This window comes from Mytilus trossulus, chromosome 14, assembly GCF_036588685.1.
Source record: "Mytilus trossulus isolate FHL-02 chromosome 14, PNRI_Mtr1.1.1.hap1, whole genome shotgun sequence".
Lineage (NCBI taxonomy): Eukaryota > Metazoa > Mollusca > Bivalvia > Mytilida > Mytilidae > Mytilus > Mytilus trossulus.
In genome coordinates, this window is record NC_086386.1 from 68,657,171 (window position 1) to 68,681,616 (window position 24,446).

The following is a 24,446-nucleotide window of genomic DNA, read 5'->3' on the forward strand; positions in this document are numbered from 1 at the left end:
GATTTTGTTTAATTGTCTTATTCCAAAATTCTTTTGATTTTACAGTTTTTAGATGTCTTAATCTGATGTGCATTCGATTATAGACATTGTTTTATACTTAATAGAGATCGGAACGCAAAGTCAACAAATTTAGCTGCAACTTATCCTAACCATATAATTAGGTGAAAACGTAGGAAAAATGTCTCTCAAAGTGTTCCAAGTCCACGGTTGATATGGCAACCAAGTCAATTAGTTTTCCAGTACATTGTAGGGGAAAGTTGTAATGAAATTCAAAACTATTTTGCAGGCATTATGAAGCAAAACCGGGTTTATTTAGTGACTAAGTGTCACCATAGCTGTGCAGATTAAATCAAATATACCGACTTGCTTGGTCAATAACTATAACATATGTTTTATAACGTTCAAATACACATTGCTTACCATAAAAATATGCAATAACAATGTTCACTCACATGAATAAAACAGCCTCTTAGTTCAAGGATGTCTCTTCCTTCATTTTTTTTCAAATATCGAAAACTACTAACCAATTTTAATTTTAGGAAACCATTGTTTTATTAAAATGCTTTTTGTATTTCGGTACTATGCGAATAAAAGTCGTTAATGTATTCAACAACAGAAACCTTTTGTTTTATGGTTTATCACAAGAGTGATTTATATTGTACAGTTTGCAAATGATTTCTTGTTTCATTTAGAAAATATAATCTCTATACTACAACGATAAAACAATTTTAGAAATATGTTAAATGGCTGTTAGACATCGACGTGCTTTTAACATATTAGAATTTCCAATTGAGGATTATTTTAAATAAACGTAATTACGTGCACTTATAAAGAAACACAATATGTGGTGAGTAAATTGCCATTATTACAAAAAAGTAGTTCAATTAATGACAAAAATATGTAGTTAATTGAGGTCTGTAGCTGGCATGGCTGTGACTGCTAGTAGTTCTTTTTAATTTATGTATACATACGTGCCATTGTGTTGCCTTTTTTTTGTTACCTATTCTGACATCGGACTCGGACTTTTTTTAAACTGAGTCAGGAATATAACAGTTGTTTTCATTCGTTCGGTTGGTTTGAACTTTGGATTTTTCCATTTAATAGGGGACTTTCATTGTAGTTGAGTAACTATCCCTACATTCGCCATATACTAAAAACGAGTTCCGAACAGATAAAGTGATCAAGTCTCTGTATGGATACGGACATTTGTTAGGATTATTCTATATTACGGAATTTTGTGCAATCGGTAAAACATCTCGCACAATCAAAGACCACTTCACTCCATATGGGTCTTATTGCCGGACAGGAAAGGTCACGGTAATTTTACCATATTTGTAGATTCATGTCCTTAGCTTCCTATTAGGATCAAATGTAATTAAAAAGGAAGAACACTTTTTTTTAAGGATTATTTTTAAATAACTTGAAATTAAGTACAAGTGTTTTAACGGAAGGAAGTATGGCAATTTTGTTCCCTTTTCGAAGAAGAACATCAGCCAATATTAGAGTGTAGGATAACTATGTGTATTGATTTTGAGATTTTTTAAAACTGATTATCTATAGATATGAGAAGATGTGGTATGAGTGCCAATGAGACAACTTTCTATCTTATGATTAATATATAGGTTATTATGGTTGTTATATATTTCTTGGATAAAGAGGTATTTCTCGTATCACTCTACAAGGATTGTTTTCACTAATTTTTACTGCATGTTCTTTTGTACTTTTGTGTGGAGCGTAATTTATAATTTGTTTCGTATGAAGCATCACCTCCCAACCCCTTTTAATATGTATCGGTGATATTACAAAATGTACAAAACGAATATAAAATAAAATTGAGAATGGAAATGGGGAAGGTGTCAAAGAGACAACAACACAACCATAGAAAAAACAATAGCAGAATGTCACCAACAGGTCTTCAATGTAGCGAGAAATTCCCGCTAGCCCCTAAACAAATGTATACTAAACAGGCAATTTTCATTCACATCAATTTCACGTGAATTTAAATGCATGTGAATCTCACGTGAAATTCACGTGAATTTCACCTCAAACGAGCTAATACGTGAAACTCACTTGAAAATAGTTTATGTGAGTTTCACATGAATCTCATGTGAAATTCACGTGAACTTCACATGAAAATTACATGAAATTTGTTCACGTGAAATTCACATGAATTTTTAAAATAAGTATTTCAAACACAACATCTAAATTTTTAAATTCAAGTAAAATCATGAAAAATATCAATATTTTTTTTTTAAAAGTTCACGTGAAATTCATGTGAAATTTTTCACGTGAGAATCATGTGAATCTCAATTCACGTGAAATTCACATGAAAAGTTTCAAGTGAGTTTCATGCATAAGCTCGTTTGAGGTGAATCTCACATGAAATTTTTCACGTGAATTTCATGTGAGATTCATGTGAAATTCACGTGAGCAAATTTTGCCTGTGTAGTTCATGTATTCAGATTCCTTCAGCCATCTCAACTTAAAATTAAGTACCATGAATATTTGTATAATGTCATAAAAAAAAAGTATGAAAAGATCAAATTAGTTTCTAACGGGTTATTGGTTATTGGTTTTTCATAGAAAATAACATTAGATCAGGGATTTAATATAGAAAATATCATATTTTTCTCTATTTTACTGTTAAATGTCAGATGCTTTACGTACAACGACCATTTACTCATCATTAGCGATAAAGATCATTTGAATATCAATAAAATCTTTTATTATTTAGTAAGAGGGTCTAGGTGGGATTTACTGATTAGAGGATAGTTGATGAAAACTAAAGGCAAATGAGCCTGGGACATAAAGAAAAGACGAATAAAATAAAGGATACTAGAATTAAAAAAAATTGGGTTCCATAGATATAAAAAATGCCGAAAGAATACTAGAAAAAAATAAAGAAAGAATAGATATAAATAACACAACAAATTATCAAAGAATACAGAAAAAATACAACCGATTTTGACCCTGTCATAACATCTTTCTAAAGCATATTTTTCGGATATTAATGAATGTTTTACAGTAGTTTCTTACAAAAATAAGAAAAAGTGTTATAACAGTTATCAAGGATACAACATCCATAAAGAATTAACAGACAAAGATATGAACAATTACAATTACCGTACGGTCTTCAACAATGAACAAAACAAAAACCGTATAGTAAGGAAAAAAGGCCACGGGAAAGTTCGTTAAGTTTATTCTGATATCTTCTGTGGTCCTATTGTGTACGAACAATACACAAATGGATACTAGTTGCTGAAATGTAAAATAACAACATTTTCATAAACGAATATCACAAGATTAAGATGTGGTATATATATAAAAGAAGATGTGTTATGATTGCCAATAAGACAACTATCCACAAAAGACCAAAATGACATAAACATTAACAATTATAGGTCACCGTACGGCCTTCAACAATGAGCAAAGCCCATACCGCATATAGTCAGCTATAAAAGGCCCCGATAAGACAATGTGAAACAATTCCAGCGAGAAAACTAACGGCCTGATTGACATTGAACCAACAATCTAACAGAGAATAAAGGATAAGGGTGGGAAGTCCTTTTAGCTCAGTGTATAGTTATGAAAGATAGGCAAAACATATCATTGGGACATTCAAATGCATGAGTCGAAAATAATAATCTGACAACGATATCGTGGCAAAACTAATAAACCAATTGACAAACAACAGTATACAAAAGACAACTTGAAAAACTGAAAAACTGGGCAACATGAACCAAACCAAAACCCGAGGTTATCGGAGGTGTTCTATAAATATAGGCATATCCTGCTCCATATGTGGCACTCATAATGTTGCTCATTTAAGTAAAAACCCCGGTGATAGGTAGTATTCGGTAGATCAGATTCGATGGATAGAGGACGGAATAGTGATGGTCGACATATGTTGAAAAGATATCCAATAACGGACAGCCAACTCGTAAAATTGTTGAAAGGATAGTTTCAACTTTACCACTGGACACTCTTACTGTAATAGCTTGCATGTAAGTATTAGGTCTCTATATATATTTATTCCATATGCAGGCTCTGTTGCAATGTTGCTACATCGAAACGGATAAGTTTGCAATTGGGAATCTGAAATCATCTCTTTTGTCGTAAAGTTTTGTTATCAACCGTCACTGCATTGTCAATGTCTAGATGTAAGTCATGGTATGAAGCAGAATTCATTGTCTAATTATGTTGTTTCTTTTATTTCAAATTCGATGGGATAAATGCCTTCAACAAATATAGCTACCAAACTTGAGAGGGCATCATCTCTATAACGGAAGGTAAAGTTAAAAGAAAAGTTGATAGTTGATGGCAAATTTTTGATAGACTCTGTATAGTTTTTTTTCACAACTTTTTAACTGGGGGCGAAATAGCGCTCGACATATCGCAATCTTGACAAACTTGACTTCTTTTGAACACTGTAGGTAAACCTCTCGCTGTCTTTCATATAAAAAAAGAAGATGTGGTATGAATGCCAATGAGACAACTGTCCACAAAAGACAAAATGACACAGTAATTAAAAGCTATAGGTCACCTTACGGTCTTCAACAATGAGCAAACCCTAAACTGCATAGTCTATTGCATTTATCGGTGGGTTGCTGTTTTATGATGTACACCTCCCACACTCTTTTAATTCATACATTTGATTTTCTTTTTTCACTTAAATTTTACCAACGGGTTTTTTTTATAGATTACTGACAAACACTTCGCAGTTATTTTTTTCAACATTTTTAATTGTGCCATCTGGTCCTATATGTATATATAAGATATTTGCTTCATTTTGTACCATATGTCAATCAGCGAGATAAATGCATTGATTTAAATGAAATGTATATGATTGATTGTAAGATAACTGATTTCATCGTATCAGATGATATTTTAAAATATTCATTTTTGTCCATCTGTCAGTGGTTTAATAAAAATCATAATCGATTGAAAAATCAAACAAGTATAAATTGCACGCATGGATGACTTTTAAAATGTACTAAAGGGTTGCTTACTTACAAATATGTTGTGGTGTAATAAACTCACGAAGACAGGTGTATTTAGTATGTGTTAATATGACATTTACACGACTTAGATGAGGTATGATATTTAGCATGTTTATAGAGCTTAGTTGAATTGAAGTTTGGCCACTTGTACACTACATAGATGGTAAGAACGTTAAGATATGCTTTAATGTACAAATATAAAACTACTCAAGTTTCGTAGCACTTATTTTAGTTGTATTAAGGTTCATGTGGACCCTATGGCTAAAATGGCCGTATTTTCACCTCAAAATTTACTCTTGAGTACAGAAAAACCTGCGCATCTGTAAAAAATTTCAGGCATAGCCAGCCCTAGATAAATGAATTTTAAGTATGTTTAATGTTTTAGAATAATAAAAACTTACCAGGATTTTGCCGTGCACTTTTTTTCATTCCTCCACAAGGTGCCAAAATAAACTAAGTTGGGAAACAGGTTTGAGAACTTCCCCACAGGTAAAAATTAAAGTGAGCATTTTTAATTGACATGGACATTAGATAGACAATAGATACCCGACAATAATTGGTTATATAAACTGTGTACCTGAGTGGACCATATCAAGGTAAACTCAATAGTTTGTTAATTTTATCATCTTCTGCATAGACGAAAAAAAGTGTACGGCAAAATCCAGTTATGTTATGAATTTTCTAAATCATACAATGCGTTTAAATTCTATTTATCTAGGGCTTGCTATGCCTTAAAACTTTTCCGGATGCACAGGTTTGCCTGTACTCAGAGAAAATTTTGAGGTGAAAATACGGCCATTTTAGCCAAAGGGTCCACATGAACCTTAAATGGACAAAATCTAATTTTAGTAAGTGTTATATGTACATATTATATAAATGTGAAAGGTTTTGTAAATATATGTCTTATAAGCCAACTCAAATACTGGGTATAGTGATTGTTTTAATGTATATATATTTGTATTGTGTAATTTTATAATGTACACTCAGTATGTGACACAATAATAATTTTTTTTTTTTTTTTTGAATTTATTCACCTTTTTAAGATTTAATTCAAACCTGATGATTTGCGTTTGTTATTCTTGATTTCAAGAATTTTCTGTTAATTATCCCCTATTTTGATTTTTTTGCACCCTCTTTTTTTTCTTTTCTTTTCTCCTATTTTCTTTTTCTTTATTTTCTATCGATTCGGTCCATATTATCTAGAAGACCATCATGTAAGCGATTTAACATAGGCACTCAACTACTCAAATCCATACCCGTTTACCGGTGAAACCATCTTTTTCACTCGCAAATTGATAAAATAAATTTTACGCTATGTTAATTAGATGTTTGCTAGGTTAAAAGTTCATACTTAATTTTGTTCTAGTTAAGATGTAGATAAATACCCGAACAGTATGAGATTGATATGCGATAATTAATTAACAACAACTATATCTATCACATGTATCAGCTACAAGCGTGTATGAAAAAATATGATGTATGTATACAAGTGATAAATCGTATGTATGTAGATATTTTAAATTGCTGAAATACTAATAATGTGTAAAGAAGACGGTATTTTTTTAAAACTTTTCAGAGTGGCAATGGAATACGAATAGCCGCAGACACTCAAAAACATTGAAGAACCGTTACTATGGAGATAGCTAAAGCGGTATGTATATCTCATGTAATAACACATAACTTAACCTTGTTAAATAAATGATTGTGAGACACTCAGTCAATGAGTAATCGTTCTCATACATGTCAGAAGGTATAAATAGATGCTCTTAATACATATTTTTTAATGGGTATATGGTCAATTTCAATCGTTTCACTCGTATATAACGCTTAAGTTTTTGTTGTTGTCTCTTTGGCATATTACTCATTTCCATTCTCAATTTTAAACAAACAATGTAACATATTTTCATTAAATTCATAAAAAAATATTCCATGCTACATGTTGCTGCAAAAGACAATTTGATGCATAAACAGATAATCTTACGCTGTTTTTTTTGTGTAAAATTTAATTTATATGTACAACAATTATACTATTTTTCATGAGGCTTACACAGCAAGTTATTCGTTGGTTCTGCCCTGAAGCCCTCAAAAGGGCGTATCTAACAAAAATCTTTCAATTTGTACATGTATCCGATGGACACATCTTGAATATATGATCCATTTTGTTACATCTTGTGATCAATTTTATTTTGCAATCGCCAATGGCAGTCTGCAGGGTTAAAGAACATCATTTGTTCGACCAAGTCAAATGCGTTTTGTTTAAATAAACTTTTAACTCTGTTGGTCCTTTGGAAAATGTTGTTTGGCGTGCTGTATGTATGTATGTACTGGTAAATTGCCTTCGACATCCGAAGAACCCCTCGAAAGCTGCGAGGGTACAGTGGCATCCATGTACACTCCCAATCGGGATTAATGGAGATGTGTCACTAACGTATATTTATACGACAATTATTTTTACAAGGACAATTCAATCCCCACTCAACCCAAAGGGAATGCTAGGACACCGGGAAGTCTGTTATTATGACGGAGGAAGCCGAAGTACTCGGAGAGAACCACCGGGCCACTCGGTGGAAACAGACAAACCAGAGAGATGTCAGAAGATTGATCTCCAGGTCAAAGCAGGGACAACTTTGACCAACCTAGGCCCCCAAAATACCCATTCTAGTTTAAACTCCGGTCTGTGTGTGAGAGGGTGAAAATTACCCTTCTGATGTACTAATATTTTAAGCATCCCGAGTGAGAATCGAACTCGGTACCTTCAGCACTGAAGCCATCGGTCTTAACCACTAGACCACAAACTCACATTCTGTATTTAGACTGTTTTACATGCACACGTATAAAAATTGCGGTTTTTATCAAAAGCAATAAAAGGTTTGAACGTAGATTTCAATTTAGACTTGTTTATAGATGCATATATATATATATATGAAAATATTCTTTAAAGTTTAAACATAATTGTTTTGGGAACATTGTACACAAGGTTTATACATTTGTCTATATAAAAAAGAAGATGTGGTATGATTGCCAATGAGACAACTATCCACAAAAGACCAAAATTACACAAACATTAACAACTATAGGTCACCGTACGGCCTTCAACAATGAGCAAAGCCCATACCGCATAGTCAGCTATAAAAGGCCCCGATAAGACAATGTGTGTTGTATTTGAAAAGTTGGAATATTGTTTGCTTTAAGTTCAGTGGCAAATATTTCATGTGTAATCAGGCCGAGAACAACTTTTTGTGTATCATTGATTTTTACATTTTCATCGATTTCAATATTAGTTTTACTGTCACTAGATTTATCTTAAGATTCTAATCAATAATATTACGTTTATTTCACATGTATTTCATATTTTTTTTAGAGCTTCAGGTCTGTTGTTGACACCTGTTGGGAGGCCATTGACAGTATCATATATCGCGGCTCCAAACAGGAAATCCGTGATGCCATCCGATACAGCAGTACAGAGGAAGTAGTTCATCTTGTAAATAAATGCAACAGCGAACAGGTGAATTATTTGTTATCCCAATTATATTGTTCCCTTCCTACTAGAAAATTTTAAAACAGACCTTACTATAAAGACGCTGCAAGAAAAGAATAAATTAAAAAAATCTCTACTAAATAGTAAAATTTAGAATGAAAATGGGAAATATGTCAAGAGAAAACAACCTGACCAAATAGCAGATAACAGCCGAACCACCAATTGGTTCAACGCACCGAGAAAATCCCGCACCCGGAGGTGGTCCGTAGCTGGCCCCTAAATAAAATTGAGTACTAGTTCAGTGTAAATGGACGTCACACTAAACTCCAAAACAAATAAATGAACTAAAACTAAAAAAAAAACATACAAGACTAACAAAGGCTAGAGGCTCCTGACTTAGGACAGGCTGGTAAAATAGAAAGAATGAAAAAAACCTCACCTAGATAGTGCAAGAAAAGAATACATTTTAAGGGGAAAACCCTACTAGATGGTTCAAGAAAGAAGAAAAAAACCTACTGGATGGTGCAAGAAAAGAATTTATGTTTTATTCTGTTTAAGAATTGCAATGAGACATAAAGAAAAATCAAGGATTATTATACAACCACTTACTACACAAATCCTTGGTGTAAGCAATCATGCTTTAAAACAATTATGTTCCATCCTTTCTATTATTGACCTTCTTTAAACAAAAATGAACTTTAAATGTTATTATAAACTGTTTGACGAAATCAACATATCTTAAATTAAAAATAATAATTATATTTTATAACCTTCCAACTTTACATTGTCTTTCAAAGGTCATTCGAGATGCCATATGTTGCTGTATAGAACTGGGAAATACAGACTTGCTTCAATGTATACTACAGAGAATAGATAGTTCAGGTATTTTGTTATCGAAATTATAAGTCTGATTTGATAATGGGTATACTTTTCATATCACAAAATGTATAGACAAGTAAACTTAAAGACTCATTATTGGCACCCAAATCTAAACAGTTGAAAAGCCAAAATCATTTTTGTACATGAATAAGGCCGTTATTTTTCTTGTATGAATTGTTTTACATTGTCATTTCGGGGGCCTTTTATATCTGAACATGCCGCCGGATTGCGTTATGGGCTTTGCTCATTGTTGAAGGCCGTACGGTGATCTATAGTTGTTATTGTATGCATATGTCAGTTGGTCTCTTGTGAAGAGTTGTCTCATTGACAATAGTATCCGTGACATTTAGAAGAGTCTTGAAATAGAAACAAAACATGTACTCGAAACTGGCTAAGGTCGTCTATGTCTGGTGGTATTAGGGTTTCAAATAGTTCTGCGTTTTATAAACATTTAAATATTTACATGAAATGAGTATCAACGATATTAAATCGTCACAAACTATGCTCATTTACTAGCTTAGTGGTATCCACGGGAATTTTATCTTCCACCTTTCCATCGAGCATCACTGAAGAGACATGTATTGTCGAAATGCGCATCTGGTGCAACAAAATTAGTGCCGTTGATTTTATTGAACATTATGGGGTGCTAAATATGCCATTACAATTTTGAAAAGTCTAAAATACCACAATTTTACCTGTTTAATGGAACAGTTTTCGTGTTTTATTTGCATCCTCTATATTTTCAAGATCTACAAAATATTTCAATAGCAAGAAGAGAAAAAAAGAGAGCCAAATATCCACTTGTTTTTAGATCACAAGTTATCACGAAACGCCATTTTGTTGTTTACTTATATTAATATTATTAACAGAATTCATCCACGGTGGGTTTGGAACCGGCGCGCTATCACCTGCGTTACGCGGACTTAACACAAGGTGGTGATTATTTAAAAAGTAATACAGGTCTTGTAAATAAGCATCATGCTTAACAATTGATAAAGAAAAAAAATTGGGTTCAAAAATGGAGAAACAAACACGAATTTATAGATTTTTATTGGCATTACTTATATTGTCCTTTTTGTTTTCGGGGTGTTAAGATACCCTGCCAGTCTGTGATTTTGTAAGAAGTTATTCTGCTCTCAGGTATGGAATCCCCCTTGTTTTTGGACGACCAATGCATTTGTCTGGAACATATGGTTGGAACCCCCACCCCTACCGTATCGCCTGGGTTGGGAACCCCTTCTAAAAACGGCTGGAATTGACCCTGCACCTCTTCGTATTCGTATCATAATTGTTTCATGTACAATGTACTGTGATATGTCCCCTGGGGATCTAATTTGGAACAACAAGTATCTTATATTAAAGTGAATCAAATAGTTACAACCTCGAGGGTGCAACATTATCTAAAGGAAATCTTCGATATTCATTAATTAAGACATTGTTATATTTATGAATTACCTCTATTACAGCTAACAGTTATGTAACTAACTATTGTATATAAATAATAAAATATTAAAAGAAAGAAATTTATATGGTCCAAGGACACAGTTATCGTCCTTTGGTTTTCGTTGTCTTACGAGTATAGTCCCTAGTGTAAACAGTGTATAACTTGCATGTTTTATGTGCATCAATTTATTTCTTGATATTAAATGCATGAAATATTAAGTAGGGGGATGCAATTACATGTTTAAAAAAAATTGGGTGCTGAATCTTTATGTTAAGTAGTGATTTGGTCCAGTTCAAAAAGGTCAAATGTTATCACGTCTGAAGCTTTTAAACTGAATTTTACACCCCCTTAACACAGAATTGTCAATATTTTGAGTTAGAGCTGGTAGAAGTTTCTATAATTTTGATATAATTTGTCTCACTGGTAGTACACTACACTGTAAAAATCTTTTTGAGAAAGAGCAGGTGCGATTTTTTTAATTTGAATTTATTGTCTAAAAGAAATGCACTACGAAATAACTGTGTTCTCGGGCCATATGTTCTACACACCTTGTTCAGAAATTAACCATTGGTGTATGCATTTATTGCTTTTAATACACTATGTGACCCCTATAACACTTTCGATCGCCCAGATTGGTTTATAGTATTCACCATACTCGAGTTGATGGTGAAGCGGTATTTAGAAAAAATGCAAATATCATGTAATAAATAAATTCATATATTTAAAATGATGGGAGAGAAACCTTTTAAAGAAAGTTTAAGCCATATTACTTAGTCGATTTTAGGCAACCGTTCGACCTTAATCAATGAGAAAAACCCATACCGTACTGTCGATATCACTTTGTATTCACTAATTAGATTTCGCATAATTTAAAGCCATTGGTCAGATTTTGTTGTTCTTTAATGTCCAAAAGCAAATATAACATAAATATTTTTAGGAAAAATGAACAATAAGTCTAAACAATAGGCTCTGCAGGGTGTGATGGCCGGGATGAATCACGGTAATTGCGACTGCCACTTGAACATTAAGTTTGGTAGGATTATTTCCATGTAATTTAGATGAATTTTCGAAATCTTGAGGATTTCGAAAATCATAGTATCTTTTATTTTAAAGGATACCTTTTAAAACATTTTTAGAAATTCTCTTTAAAAACGAAAACACATACAATAAACTGAATACGTAAAAAGAAATATGCCATAAAAGAAATCATAAAAATAATGAGCGAATGGAATTTTATTTCAATAGGTAATACGGTCATTTAATGGAGTAGCCAATCTCTTTTATTAGATGTCTAAAGTATTAATAACTAGCTCATCTTTGAAATCTATGTAGAAAGGATTGTTTTATTGACAATAAATCAGGAGAAAAAAATATTAAGACAATGATATATGGTGTATTCAGTTTCATCTTTTTTCTCTTTTGTTCCAGGCAAAGAAGGTTTGATTATCACAAAGCAATGCAGAGAAGACCGTAAGTTTGTCGTTTTATTATGTCTTCCCACTTTTCTGTGGAAAGACCTTTTGCTTTTGTTCTTGTTATTAGGTCTTTCCTCTTCTCCATAGAAAGACCTTTCGTTTTTGTTTTTTAGCTCACCTGACCTAAAAGGCCAAGTGAGCTTTTCTCATCACTTGGCGTCCGTCGTCGTCGTCGTCCTGCGTCCGTCGTCGTTAACTTTTACAAAAATCTTCTCCTCTGAAACTACTGGGCCAAATTAAACCAAAATTTGCCACAATCATCGTTAATGTATCTAGTTTAAAAATTGTGTTTTTTTTACCCAGTCAACCAACCAAGATGGCCGCCATTGCTAAAAATAGAATATAGGGGTAAAATGCAGTTTTTGGCTTATAACGCAAAAAACAAATATTTAGAGCAAATATGACGGGGTAAAATTGTTTATCAGGTCAAGATCTATCTGCCCTGAAATTTTAAGATGAATCAGACAACCCATTGTTGGCTTGCTGCCCCTAAATTGGTAATTTTAAGAAAATTTTACTGTTTTTGGTTATTATCTTGAAAATTATTATAGATAGAGATAAACTGTAGACAGCAATAATGTTCAGCAAAGAAAGATTTACAAATAAGTCAACATGACCAAAATGGTCACTTGACCCCTTTAGGAGTCATTGCCCTTTATAGTCATTTTTTTTACTTTTTTTCGTAAATATCCATGATCTTTTACAAAAATCTTCTCCTCTGAAACTACACGGCCAAATTAATCCAAACTTGGCCACAATCATCATTGATGTATTTAGTTTAAAAATTGTGTTTTTTTTACCCGGCCAACCAACCAAGATGGCCGCCACGGCTAAAAATAGAACATGGAGGTTAAATGCAGTTTTTGGTTATCACTCAAAAACCAAAGGATTTAGAGCAAATCTGAAAATGGGTAAAATTGTTTATCTGGTCAAGATCTATCTGCCCTGTAATTTTAAGATGAATGGGATAAGCCGTTGTTGGGTTGCTGCCCCTGAATTGGTAATTTAAGGAAATTTTGCTATTTTTGGATATTATCTTGAATATTATTATGGATAGAGATAAACTGTAAACAGCAAAAATGTTCAGCAAGGTAAGATTTACAAATAAGTCAACAAGACCAAAATGGTCAGTTGACCCCTTTAGGAGTTATTGCCCTTTATAGTCAATTTTAAACCATTTTTCGTAAATCTTGGTTAACTTTTACAAAAACTTCTTCTCTGAAACTACTGGGCCAAATTTTACCAAACATAGCCAGAATCATAATTAGGCTATCTAGTTTAAAAATTGTGTTTTGTGACCGGGCAAACCAACCAAGATGGCCGCTACGGCTAAAAAAAGAACATAGGGGTAAAATGCAGTTTTTGGCTTATAACTCCAAAACCAAAGCATTTAGAGCAAATCTGACAAGGGGTAATATTATTTATCTGGTCAAGATCTATCTGCCCTGAAATCATTATTATTATAGATAGAGATAAACTGTAAACAGCAATAATGTACAGCAACTTAAGTCTCAAAAATAAGTCGAATGACCAAAATGGTCAATTGACCCGCTAAGAAGTTATTGTCCTTTATAATCAATTTTTAACAATTTTCATAAAATTTGTAAATTTTTACTAACTTTTTCCTCTGAAACTACACGGAAAAGTAAATTATTGATAGAGATAATTGTAAGCAGCAAGATGTTCACTAAAGTAAGATGTACAAACACAACACAATCACCTAAACAGAATTTTGTCATGAACTGTCTGCTTCCTTTGTTTAATTCACATATACCAAGGTGAGCCTCTAGTTTTGTTTTTTTTTCTTGCGTCAAATTTTATTCTTGTGCTGTGCTTTTGTTTTAAAAGATGTCGCTTATTTTTTTTATGTAATGTCATACAGTCTTTACGCTTTTGAAATTGGCCCTGTTTAACCGGACACTTTTCTGTGTAAGAGTTATTACTACGATCACTGTTTTTTCTAGTTATGTGATCTCCGTTGCAACCGAAAAAGAAAGCGACAACTTTATTTTTCCAAATTGCTCATTGTATCCTCAGGATGTTACGTTTGATTTCGGCCGAAGATACCCGGAGACTCTGTATGAGAGCTATTCACCCATATGAATTTGATATAAGTGATATGCATTTCTTACTGGTAAACTGTAGGTAATAGAGACCTAGAGTCTTTTTATATGAGGTCCTTGGTCCAAAACAAATATATTAGGTCAAGGTAAAGGTCAAGGTTAAATTCGAAAATTTAGTTTTGTCTTATTTTCACTTCTTTTTAAAAAAAAACGAATAAGATAGAATCATATTCAAAACAGTGTGGTCCTGGCCATTGATTGACGACCTAAATTAACCCATTGACTGGGACAGATTAGGTGAACGTTTGTCGGTAACAATCACTGCTCACTATGTACTTTTTAAAGACATCGAATCTGTGGGGTAACCAAAGGTTCTCAACACCTAAATAAAGCAATTCGAAAAAAGAATCCGGAATTATACGATGTGTTGATTTATATCAATAATATAAATCAAAACATAAAGGTTATTCCTGAATAGTTTTTGAATTATTTTATTATTAAAGGCGTTAAGAACCTTTGGTGACCCCACAGTTTAAATTCTTTAATAAGTAAGAAGTGAGCAATGGTCGTTACAGACAAACGTTCACCTAATCTGTCACAGTCAATGGGATAATTTAGGTCGTCAATCAATGACCAGGACAACAGTGTTTTGAATATGATTCTATTGAAAATATATTTTTACTTAATTGTTAGTTGCGACATGTCTTTACGCATACATTTTGGTTGAAAACGTACACTAACATTAAATTGAGTTTTCTCCCCTTTTATATTTAAAATTACGCATAATTTTATGAGGATATAATGTATTCACCATATATAGATTACACTTGTCTTCTTATTTGAGATCTTTGGTTTATGACCTTCAAATTTACTCCAAGGTCATAGGTAAATTTGAAGTTATGTACAAAATACCCTAACCTATTTCAGTTTCGTGATATGAGTAGGCAACACGTTTCTTATTTATAAATCTCTGTATGTTGTATGTAAAATGCATTGTCTAATGGGTATTTATTAACGAATATTATATATTTAAGACAACCACGAGTTAAAGCAAGCATTAGACAAGGCAATACACATATTTTTTTTTCTCTAGATTCTCCTTTACACATTGCCTGCAAATTAGGAAACCAAGAGGCTGTGTCATGCCTTCTTCATAACGGCTTCCTTGTTAACATCGTTGATCAATCTAACCAGACGCCATTGTGGGTAGCAATATCAGAGGGACATAACTCAGTTACTGAAATGCTTCTAGCAAATACTAAAATTGATGTAAATGTTTACGTGAAGCAATCAGTAAAAGGAACAAGGTAAGATTTTTTATTGTATCAATTTCGTAACACCAATTCTATAGACTATTTGCATGTTGCCGACTTTACACTCTGGGAATTATATTTTTTTCAACAGTTTATAAACTATGTGGTAGGACCGGGGGTAGGACATCCTTGTGCTTTGTCAATTAAGAGCAAGGTAAAGAAGGGAATTCGGAAAACAGTTAAATTTTCACTCAAATTGCACCGATTAAAATTATGATTAATTTAACTTTTGTTAACCTGTCGAAAAAAGACAAAAGTCTGTAATATGAAAATAGTCTTTTGCGGCAATTTTTAGAGATTGTTGATTTTAAACACTGTGCATCAAAATTTAGATCTGGCGGGAGACGTTATATTGACCATGTTGACCTTGATGTAAGAATATATGTATAACCCAATGATGTATAAGATGAGTTTATTCAGCGTAGATGTAAGTCAGTTGCTACTGATGTGATTAAAGCTCCGCCACCCTAGATAAACATCAACTACTAATCTTAGAAGTTTCAAACATAAGTTATGCGATATGTACATAAAATGCTCAGTTGGTCAGTGTCGAGGATTCTTGTGGGGGTTTACGAAATTATAATTGTATACAATGAAAATATTAGTATAATATTCTAATTTCTGTAGTTTAAAAATAAGATATTTGATTTGTATTTTCTTTTAAATAGTATTCATATATAAACATTCACAGCAAGACAATCTGGTATAGACATCAACAACAATAAATGTTGTACAATTATTTTTGTTTACTATTTGTCCACATTTTTTTGATTCCATCTATAGCTCCAATATTTTTCTCGCTCCTCACTGCTCCAATATTATGTGAAAATGTATTTTTATATGAAATTCATTGTTATTTCTTTGCTATAAACCCCTAGTGTACCTCTTTTTCATTACTGTTATTGTTATAGCTAGTCAGTGGTCATAAAACTATTTGATTATTCCATCGATTTGCCATTAAGTACTGCATTCCAACATGTTCTTATCTTGTATCAGTCAGACACGTGCATTTGTTAATAACACTAATCATCATCAAAACTCATCATTAGGTTAAGATATAAAAACATAGTTTTCTTCTGTGTATTTGAAATGATTAGAAGTAGCAACAACTGCTGAAAATGAACTTCTTATAACATTTAGTTACTTTTGTATAGGGCTACATGTACCGTCATATTGCCAAACGTGTTGAAATGACGTTAAACATCGACAAGCAATCAGTTTAAATCCTCGTGTTTGAACTTTCTGTCCTTATTCTATGATGTACATGTATGCAGATATAAAAAAAAAACAATCCGCAAGATAGCTTTACAATTTTTTGTTTTAAAACATTCAATCGGATGCCGATAAACAATTGCAATTACGCTCAATATCAGGACGTGCATAACAAAGGGAATTTTGTACAACAGTTCACGTCGAAATGAGCATTATTCTAATACCTGAGAGTACCGCATGACTATAACTTCACTATTTCTACAGGGAAACTCAGAATATAACAGTTTTACTTCAGGCAGCCATACTTGACGACATGAAGACGGTTATAGCCCTTTGCCATCATAATCCAGATACGAACATTGAAGATGCTACTGGGTATGTAAAAAAGTGTGAATAATTAAAATGACCTCATTATGTACATAGGCTTCAATGGTAGGTTTTTTTTCGGTTCTACGTTTTGCCTGATTTATGCCTGATTTATGGTTAAATGGAATTATTAATCCTATTCCAAAAAATGATAGTGGTTGTAAATTCGATCCTATGTCATATAGAGGTATAACTATTTTATCTATCCCATGTAAAATTTTTGCTGACATTTTAAATAAGCGTTTGAATAAATGGCTTAATGAAAATGAAATTTTATGTGATGAACAGAACGGTTTTCGAAAAGGTAGAAACTGTACAGATCATGTTTATGTATTAGATAATATTGTTAAAAGTAGAAAAAATGCAAAAAAGGATACATTTGTATGTTTTGTTGACGCAAAGAAAGCATTTGATACCGTTGATAGAGACTGTCTAATTTTTAAATTGAAAAAAGTTGGTATTAGCGATATATTTTTAAATTGTATTACTTCTTTATACAGTAATGTTAATTGTGCAGTCAGAGTAAATAACTTTATGACATCCTTTTTTCCTGTTGCTCTTGGTGTAAAACAAGGCTGTGTTTTATCGCCGACTTTATTTTCTATCTATGTAAATGATTTAGTCTCAGATATTAGAGAAGCAAATTGTGGTATTCAAATAGATGACATTATGGTCTCTATGTTATTATATGCTGATGATATTGCATTGATTGCACCTGATGCAGAGAAACTGCAAAAGCAGTTGGACATTTTAAATAAGTGGTGTGAAAAGTGGAGATTAACTCTAAATAAAAACAAAACCAAAATTGTTCATTTTAGAAATAAATCTGTACTAAGAAGTAATTCTCAGTTCAAATGTGGCGAACTTTGTCTTGAATATGCAGCTTGTTATAAATATCTTGGTGTGCTTTTGAATGAATTTTCAGATAATTCTATAATTGCCAAAGAATTGTATAAATCAGCTAATAGAGCTCTTGGTGTTATTAAAGCCAAATTTTGTAAAACTGGTGGTATGAATTTTGATGTATTTACTAAATTATATGACACTTTAGTCAAACCCATTTTTACATATGCTTCCGGTGTATGGGGCATTAATATACATAATTGTATAAATAATTTGCAAAACAATGCTTGTAAATTTTTCTTAGGCTTAAGCAAAAGAAGCAGCAACTTAGCTGCTAGAGGTGATATGGGTTTTTTATCAGGCGATGCACTACTGAAAGTTGAAGTTTTCAAACTTTGGAATCGTCTAAAATGTGACAATACTAGTAATATATGTAAAAAGGTTCATACCTGGGCGATTAGAAGAAAATCGTCATGGGATTATAGAGTTTTACAGTTAGCTCGTAAATATAGTTTGATTATAAATGTAGAAGATGAAATTAATATGAGTAATGTATGGGACTCTATACAAGTTTTTGAAAAAGAATATTGGCACCATGAAGTATGGAATGATAAAAATAATGTCAATGGTAATAAATTAAGATTTTATAGATTGTTTAAAACTTGTATTGGTACGGAGCCTTATGTAAAGGTAGTTAATAATAGATGCCACCGACGTATTTTGTCACTATTCAGAGCTGGTTCGTTACAACTTAAAGTTGAAACAGGTCGATATGCTAGACCACCAGAACCTCTACAAGACCGTTTATGTATTTTTTGTGATAGTAGCCAAATTGAAGATGAAAAACACTTTCTTTTTAATTGTTGTTTTTACTCTGATATCAGACATGAATTATATGCCAAAGCCTGTCTTTTAAACGTTGATTTTGAGAATTTATGTGATGTTGAAAAACTTCGTTATCTTATGTGTAATGAGAATATGGTTCCTCTTTTAGCTAGTTCCCTTTATCATATGTTTTATCGACGAAAACATGTCATCTAGAAATTATATATGTTTTGTTATTTTTTAATTATTTTTTTTAATTTACGAAATACATTTTAAATGTATCAAAGCTGTCCTTTTATGTATGTATTAGATGTTTGTTTTAATGATAGTGTCTCATAAGTCGTTTTCGGCTGGCATCCTTTTACATAAATGTTGTGTTCTTATGACTTTATGTGTATATATATATATTGATATTGTAATGGATGGTGACACTTTAATAAAATAAATCTTATCTACCTATAAAAAGTAAAATCACAAAAATACTGAACTCAGAGGAAAATCAATACGGAAAGTCCCTAATCACAAATAAAAAAAGATCCGTTGAAAAGTCAAATTCTAAATTTATATCCCTTTTGGTAAGAATATAGCTGTAAAACACATATGATGCTGCAGCCTTTTTTTTATAGAAATATGGCACTTTTCGAAGAGAACTATTTGGTTCCGGTATATTCGAAATAGTATGAATGAAGAACACCCCTTTGCCTTCAAATCTTTCGCTATTTCTACACAACAAGTCGACACTAATTTCTCGTTATTGCAATATCTCTTCTAATTAACAGTACATTATTAGCTCACCGGGCCCGAAGGGCCAAGTGAGCTTTTCTCATCACTTGTCGTCCGTCGTCCGTCGTCCGGCGTTAACTTTTACAAAAATCTTCTTCTCTGAAACTACTGGGCCAAATTGACCCCCTAAGAAGTTATTGTCCTTTATAATAAATTTTTAACAATTTTCATAAAATTTGTAAATTTTTACTGCATTTTCCACTGAAACTACACGGACAAGTTCATTATAGATAGAGATCATTGTAAGCAGCAAGAATGTTCAGTAAAGGAAGATGTACAAACACATCACAATCACCTAAACACAATTTTGTCATGAACTGTCTGCTTCCTTTGTTTAATTCACATATGCCAAGGTGAGCGACACAGGCTCTTTAGAGCCTCTAGTTATCTTCTACTTATTGTCTTATATATAAACCTTAGTGGCGCCAGTGATCTTTAATAACTTTCTTTAAACCTTGTAATAAAACTGAACATGTAGCTGGACTTCATCTCAGTTTTTAAATGTAGCTAATCATCTTTTGTTTATTATTATTTTTTTAGTGGGTGTGCATTTGAACTTTTGAGTTCGCCTTCTAAAAAAGGCGCGCTGTCTCATCGTCTGTTGATGTTTTGATATTATAATTGAACTTATTTTACATTCCAATTTGGAGTTGGTTTAATTTTAAGTAGAACCAGCAATGCAGAAACACGTGTTACATTGTATGTATTTCATCCTTTTTAGCTCACCTGGCCTAAAAGGCCAAGTGAGCTTTTCTCATCACTTGGCGTCCGTCGTCCGTCGTCTGTCGTCCGTCGTCCGGTGTTGACTTTTACAAACATCTTCTCCTCTGAAACTACTGAACCAATTCAAACCAAACTTCATCTGATTGATTCCTGGGGTATCTAGAATAAAGTTTGTGTTTTAATTCCCATTTCATAAAAAAAAACATGGCCGCCATGGCTAAAAATAGAACATGGAGGTTAAATGCAGTTTTTGGTTATTTCTCAAAAACCAAAGCATTTAGAGCAAATCTGAAAATGGGTAAAATTGTTTATCTGGTCAAGATCTATCTGCCCTGAAATTTTAAGATGAATGGGACAACCTGTTGTTGGGTTGCTGCCCATGAATTGGTAATTTTAAGGAAATTTTGCTGTTTTTGGATATTATCTTGAATATTATTATGGATAGAGATAAACTGTAAACAGCAAAAATGTTCAGCAAAGTAAGATTTACAAATAAGTCACAAGGACCAAAATGGTCAATTGACCCCTTTAGGAGTAATTGCCCTTTATAGTCAATTTTTAATCATTTTTCGTAAATCTTAGTTAACTTTTACAAAAACTTCTCCTCTGAAACTACTGGGCCAAAGTTTACCAAACATAGCCAGAATCATTATTAGGCTATCTTGTTTAAAAATTGTGTTTTGTGACCGGGCAAACCAACCAGGATGGCCGCTACGGCTAAAAATAGAACATAGGGATAAGATGCAGGTTTTGGCTTTTAACTCAAAAACCAAAGCATTTAGAGCAAATCTTATAAGGGGTCAAATTGTTAATCTGGTCAAGATCTAACTGCCCTGAAATGTTTAGATGAATCGGACAACTCGTTGTTAGGTTGCTGCCCCTAAATTGGTAATTTAAAGGAAATTTGCTGTTTTGGGTTATTATCTTGAATATTATTATAGATAGAGATAAACTGTAAACAGCAATAATGTACAGCAATTTAAGACTCAAAAATAAGTTAAAATGACCAAAATGGTCAATTGACCCCCTAAGAAGTTATTGTCCTTTATAATAAATTTTTAACAATTTTCATAAAATTTGTAAATTTTTACTATCATTTTCCACTGAAACTACACGGACAAGTTCATTATAGATAGAGATAATTGTAAGCAGCAAGAATGTTCAGTAAAGTAAGATGAACAAACACATCACAATCACCTAAACACAACTTTTGTCATGAACTGTCTGCTTCCTTTGTGTAATTCACATATACCAAGGTGAGCGACACAGGCTCTTTAAAGCCTCTAGTTTTATTTTAAAGTCGACAATGTCGACGGTAGTATTAAGAAAACTGTCATTTTGGTACAGTTACTGAATCCTAGTGTGTTTGAGCTTGGTATATTGTATTGATATGTGTCTATGTTTAAAGTCCGGAATCATTATTGTTTTTTAATCGTTTTTTCTGCGATGGAGATTGCAATTTCCCAAACTTCTTTAATTATTGGTTGTTATCGATTTTTTCATTCGTCCTCGTTTTGTGATTAAACGCAATCGAATGGTCGAATTCACAAAAGATAAGGATGAATCCTACACGATCAGACTTTTTGTCTGAGGTCGATACGTCGCTCTTAACCATTTTGTTTTGGGGTAATGAGCTCCAATAGCTCATTCTAAAACAAGTGCACTGAAATAGTCAAACTTCATATATACGTAAATAAATATCTTAGTTATCAATTAACCTTTTTTTTCTTTGTTTTTTTGTTTTTTTTTTAGAAAAACGGCTTTGCATTATACAAGTTGTAACGGAAGAACAGATGGAGTGCGCACCCTTCTGCATCATGGAGCTGATATAAATAAACTGACCAAAGATTTCGAATCTCCTTTGTACTTAGCTTGCCAAAAAGGACATGGTGAGGTTGCAAAACTTTTACTTGCATCAGGTGAGATAATTTCTAATTGAAGGAAGTAGTTTTTAAGTAAAATAGTTATTTGATAATCGATGTTGGGCCAGGTTTAAATCATACATATAACTACTTCTACATGAAGCTATAGACTAGACGGCACACTAAGACCTGCTATTGGTTCGCAGTTTTCAAAATATCTATTGTCCAGCGTTCGAATCTTTTTATATTATTTTTTATTTATTCAAACGTCACTGACGAGTATAATAGAGACGAAACCCAAGTCTAGCGTACAAAATTGAAATCCTAGTATCTATGGTGAGTTTATTTATACGAAATAATTGATTCACTCATACAGATAGCATATAGTATAAGTAAAAATCATTTGCAAAAGCCAATTCCCTAATTGATGACATAGAATTTAACTTCGTTGCACCGGCAAACAACAATCAATAATCTTTATGTTGTTTCGGAAGGGTAAGTAGGTCCTGCTTCATTATTTGCAGAGTACGTTATCATCATCGTATCTTGAAGTGCCTGTCTAGTCTTCGTCATCGAAAGCCTAAATTTAACTTCCCATGTTTTCTTTTGTTCTTGGAAAATAGACGTCATCACCCAATGGCGGATCCAGAACTTTTCTTAAAGGGGAGGGGGCGTTGACTGATCTAAAGGGGGCCCGCTCCAGTCATGATTCAGTGATTACCTATATAATCAACCAACTTTTTCCAACGTAATGGGGGCAGCCCCCCCTTTTGATCCGCCTATGTCACCTTATAAAGGATACCAAACCAGTTCAAATAACTCTAATTTAACATAATTATAATTTAAAACTACAATACAAAATTAAAATTACAGTATCCGACGCGCTTTCCTTGATTTACCTTCATCAGAACTCTTTCAGCCGAACATTTGAAAGCCAACGATATAAAGTAATGAAACAATTTAGGAGTTGGGACACAAAAAGGACATAAAAAAACTTTCGTCTTATATTCAATGTGTATCTTTCCTGTAATTTTATTGTGTGCCCTTGCATGAGATGACCTTGCTGATGCCCTTACCTCTCTGCTGTTTCTAAGTTAGTGGAATATGCAACACTGTTCTTTGTGATAACATTATTTTGCCCTTTCATACCCTAATAAACGAATCGGTACAATTTCAGTGTATTATTTTCCAAATAGTAACATCAGATCAGTTCACAAAATCGTTCTCTATCGTCCGATCCGATATGTATTTTTCTCTCTCATATTTGTTTTTCAGGAGCATTTATGAATACGACAGGAAAACGAAATGAACACACATCACATCTAACGTGCCAGAAATATCCACTGATAAGTGCGATTGAAAACTGTCACACGAACATCGTGTCATTGCTAATTTCACACGGTGCCGACATACACTTATCAGTGTCAAATGGCAGACGACCACTCCATATCGCCTGTAGTGTAGGGACATTGGAAACAGTCAAGGTCATATTAAAGTCACGTGGAGATGTCAATATCAAAGATTCAAAGGGGCAGACTCCATTGTTCTATTGTTTAAGAAATGGGATATTTCAAATTGGTATGCGATTTCGACTAATGAAAAATAAAAAAGATAGTAACTTTGATCATAAAAAAAATATTGATGAATATTTAGACGTGTTAAAAGAAGGAAACAAAATGATGGAATATATTTTAAAGTGTGGTGCAATTGTCGACTGTAAAGATATTTATGGATTATCTCCCTTAGATCATGGAATGAAGACACATCGGCATATCACGACTTTTATTTTGTTGAAATATGGTTGTAAGATAGACCGGAAATATTATGAGGAGACATCATGGCTTATAAACGAAACATATAATTATGAATTCACAAACTTGTTCTTTTTGTATATTTTAAGTAAACATGAACTAAAATTCAGAAATGTACTACCGTTTAAAATAAAAAGATCGGACATCAAAACTCGAACCAGCGCAAATGATTTTATATTTGAAGAATTTAGGAAACCAGCATCATTAAAAGATCAAACCCGAATTAGTATACGGAATGCAATACACGGCATCACAGGAACAGAGTTTGAATCGAAAATCAACGGCCTTCCATTACCAAAGACACTTAAAGCTTTCCTTATGCATTGTGAAATTGAAACAATGTTAAATATCCAAAATGAAATTCTGTAA

General features: G+C 32.7%; 1 protein-coding gene across 1 annotated transcript; it reads left to right on the forward strand.

The window, feature by feature from the left end:
• Positions 1 to 5,006: 5,006 nt before the first annotated feature.
• LOC134698003 (ankyrin-1-like) lies at positions 5,007 to 24,446 on the forward strand. Its single transcript, XM_063560292.1, has 9 exons — positions 5,007 to 5,094; positions 6,577 to 6,651; positions 8,362 to 8,505; positions 9,276 to 9,360; positions 12,230 to 12,271; positions 15,433 to 15,646; positions 17,129 to 17,239; positions 22,157 to 22,323; positions 23,542 to 24,446. Exons 2-9 carry the CDS (start codon positions 6,634 to 6,636, stop codon positions 24,444 to 24,446), a joined length of 1,686 nt encoding a protein of 561 aa, XP_063416362.1. The 5' UTR covers positions 5,007 to 5,094; positions 6,577 to 6,633.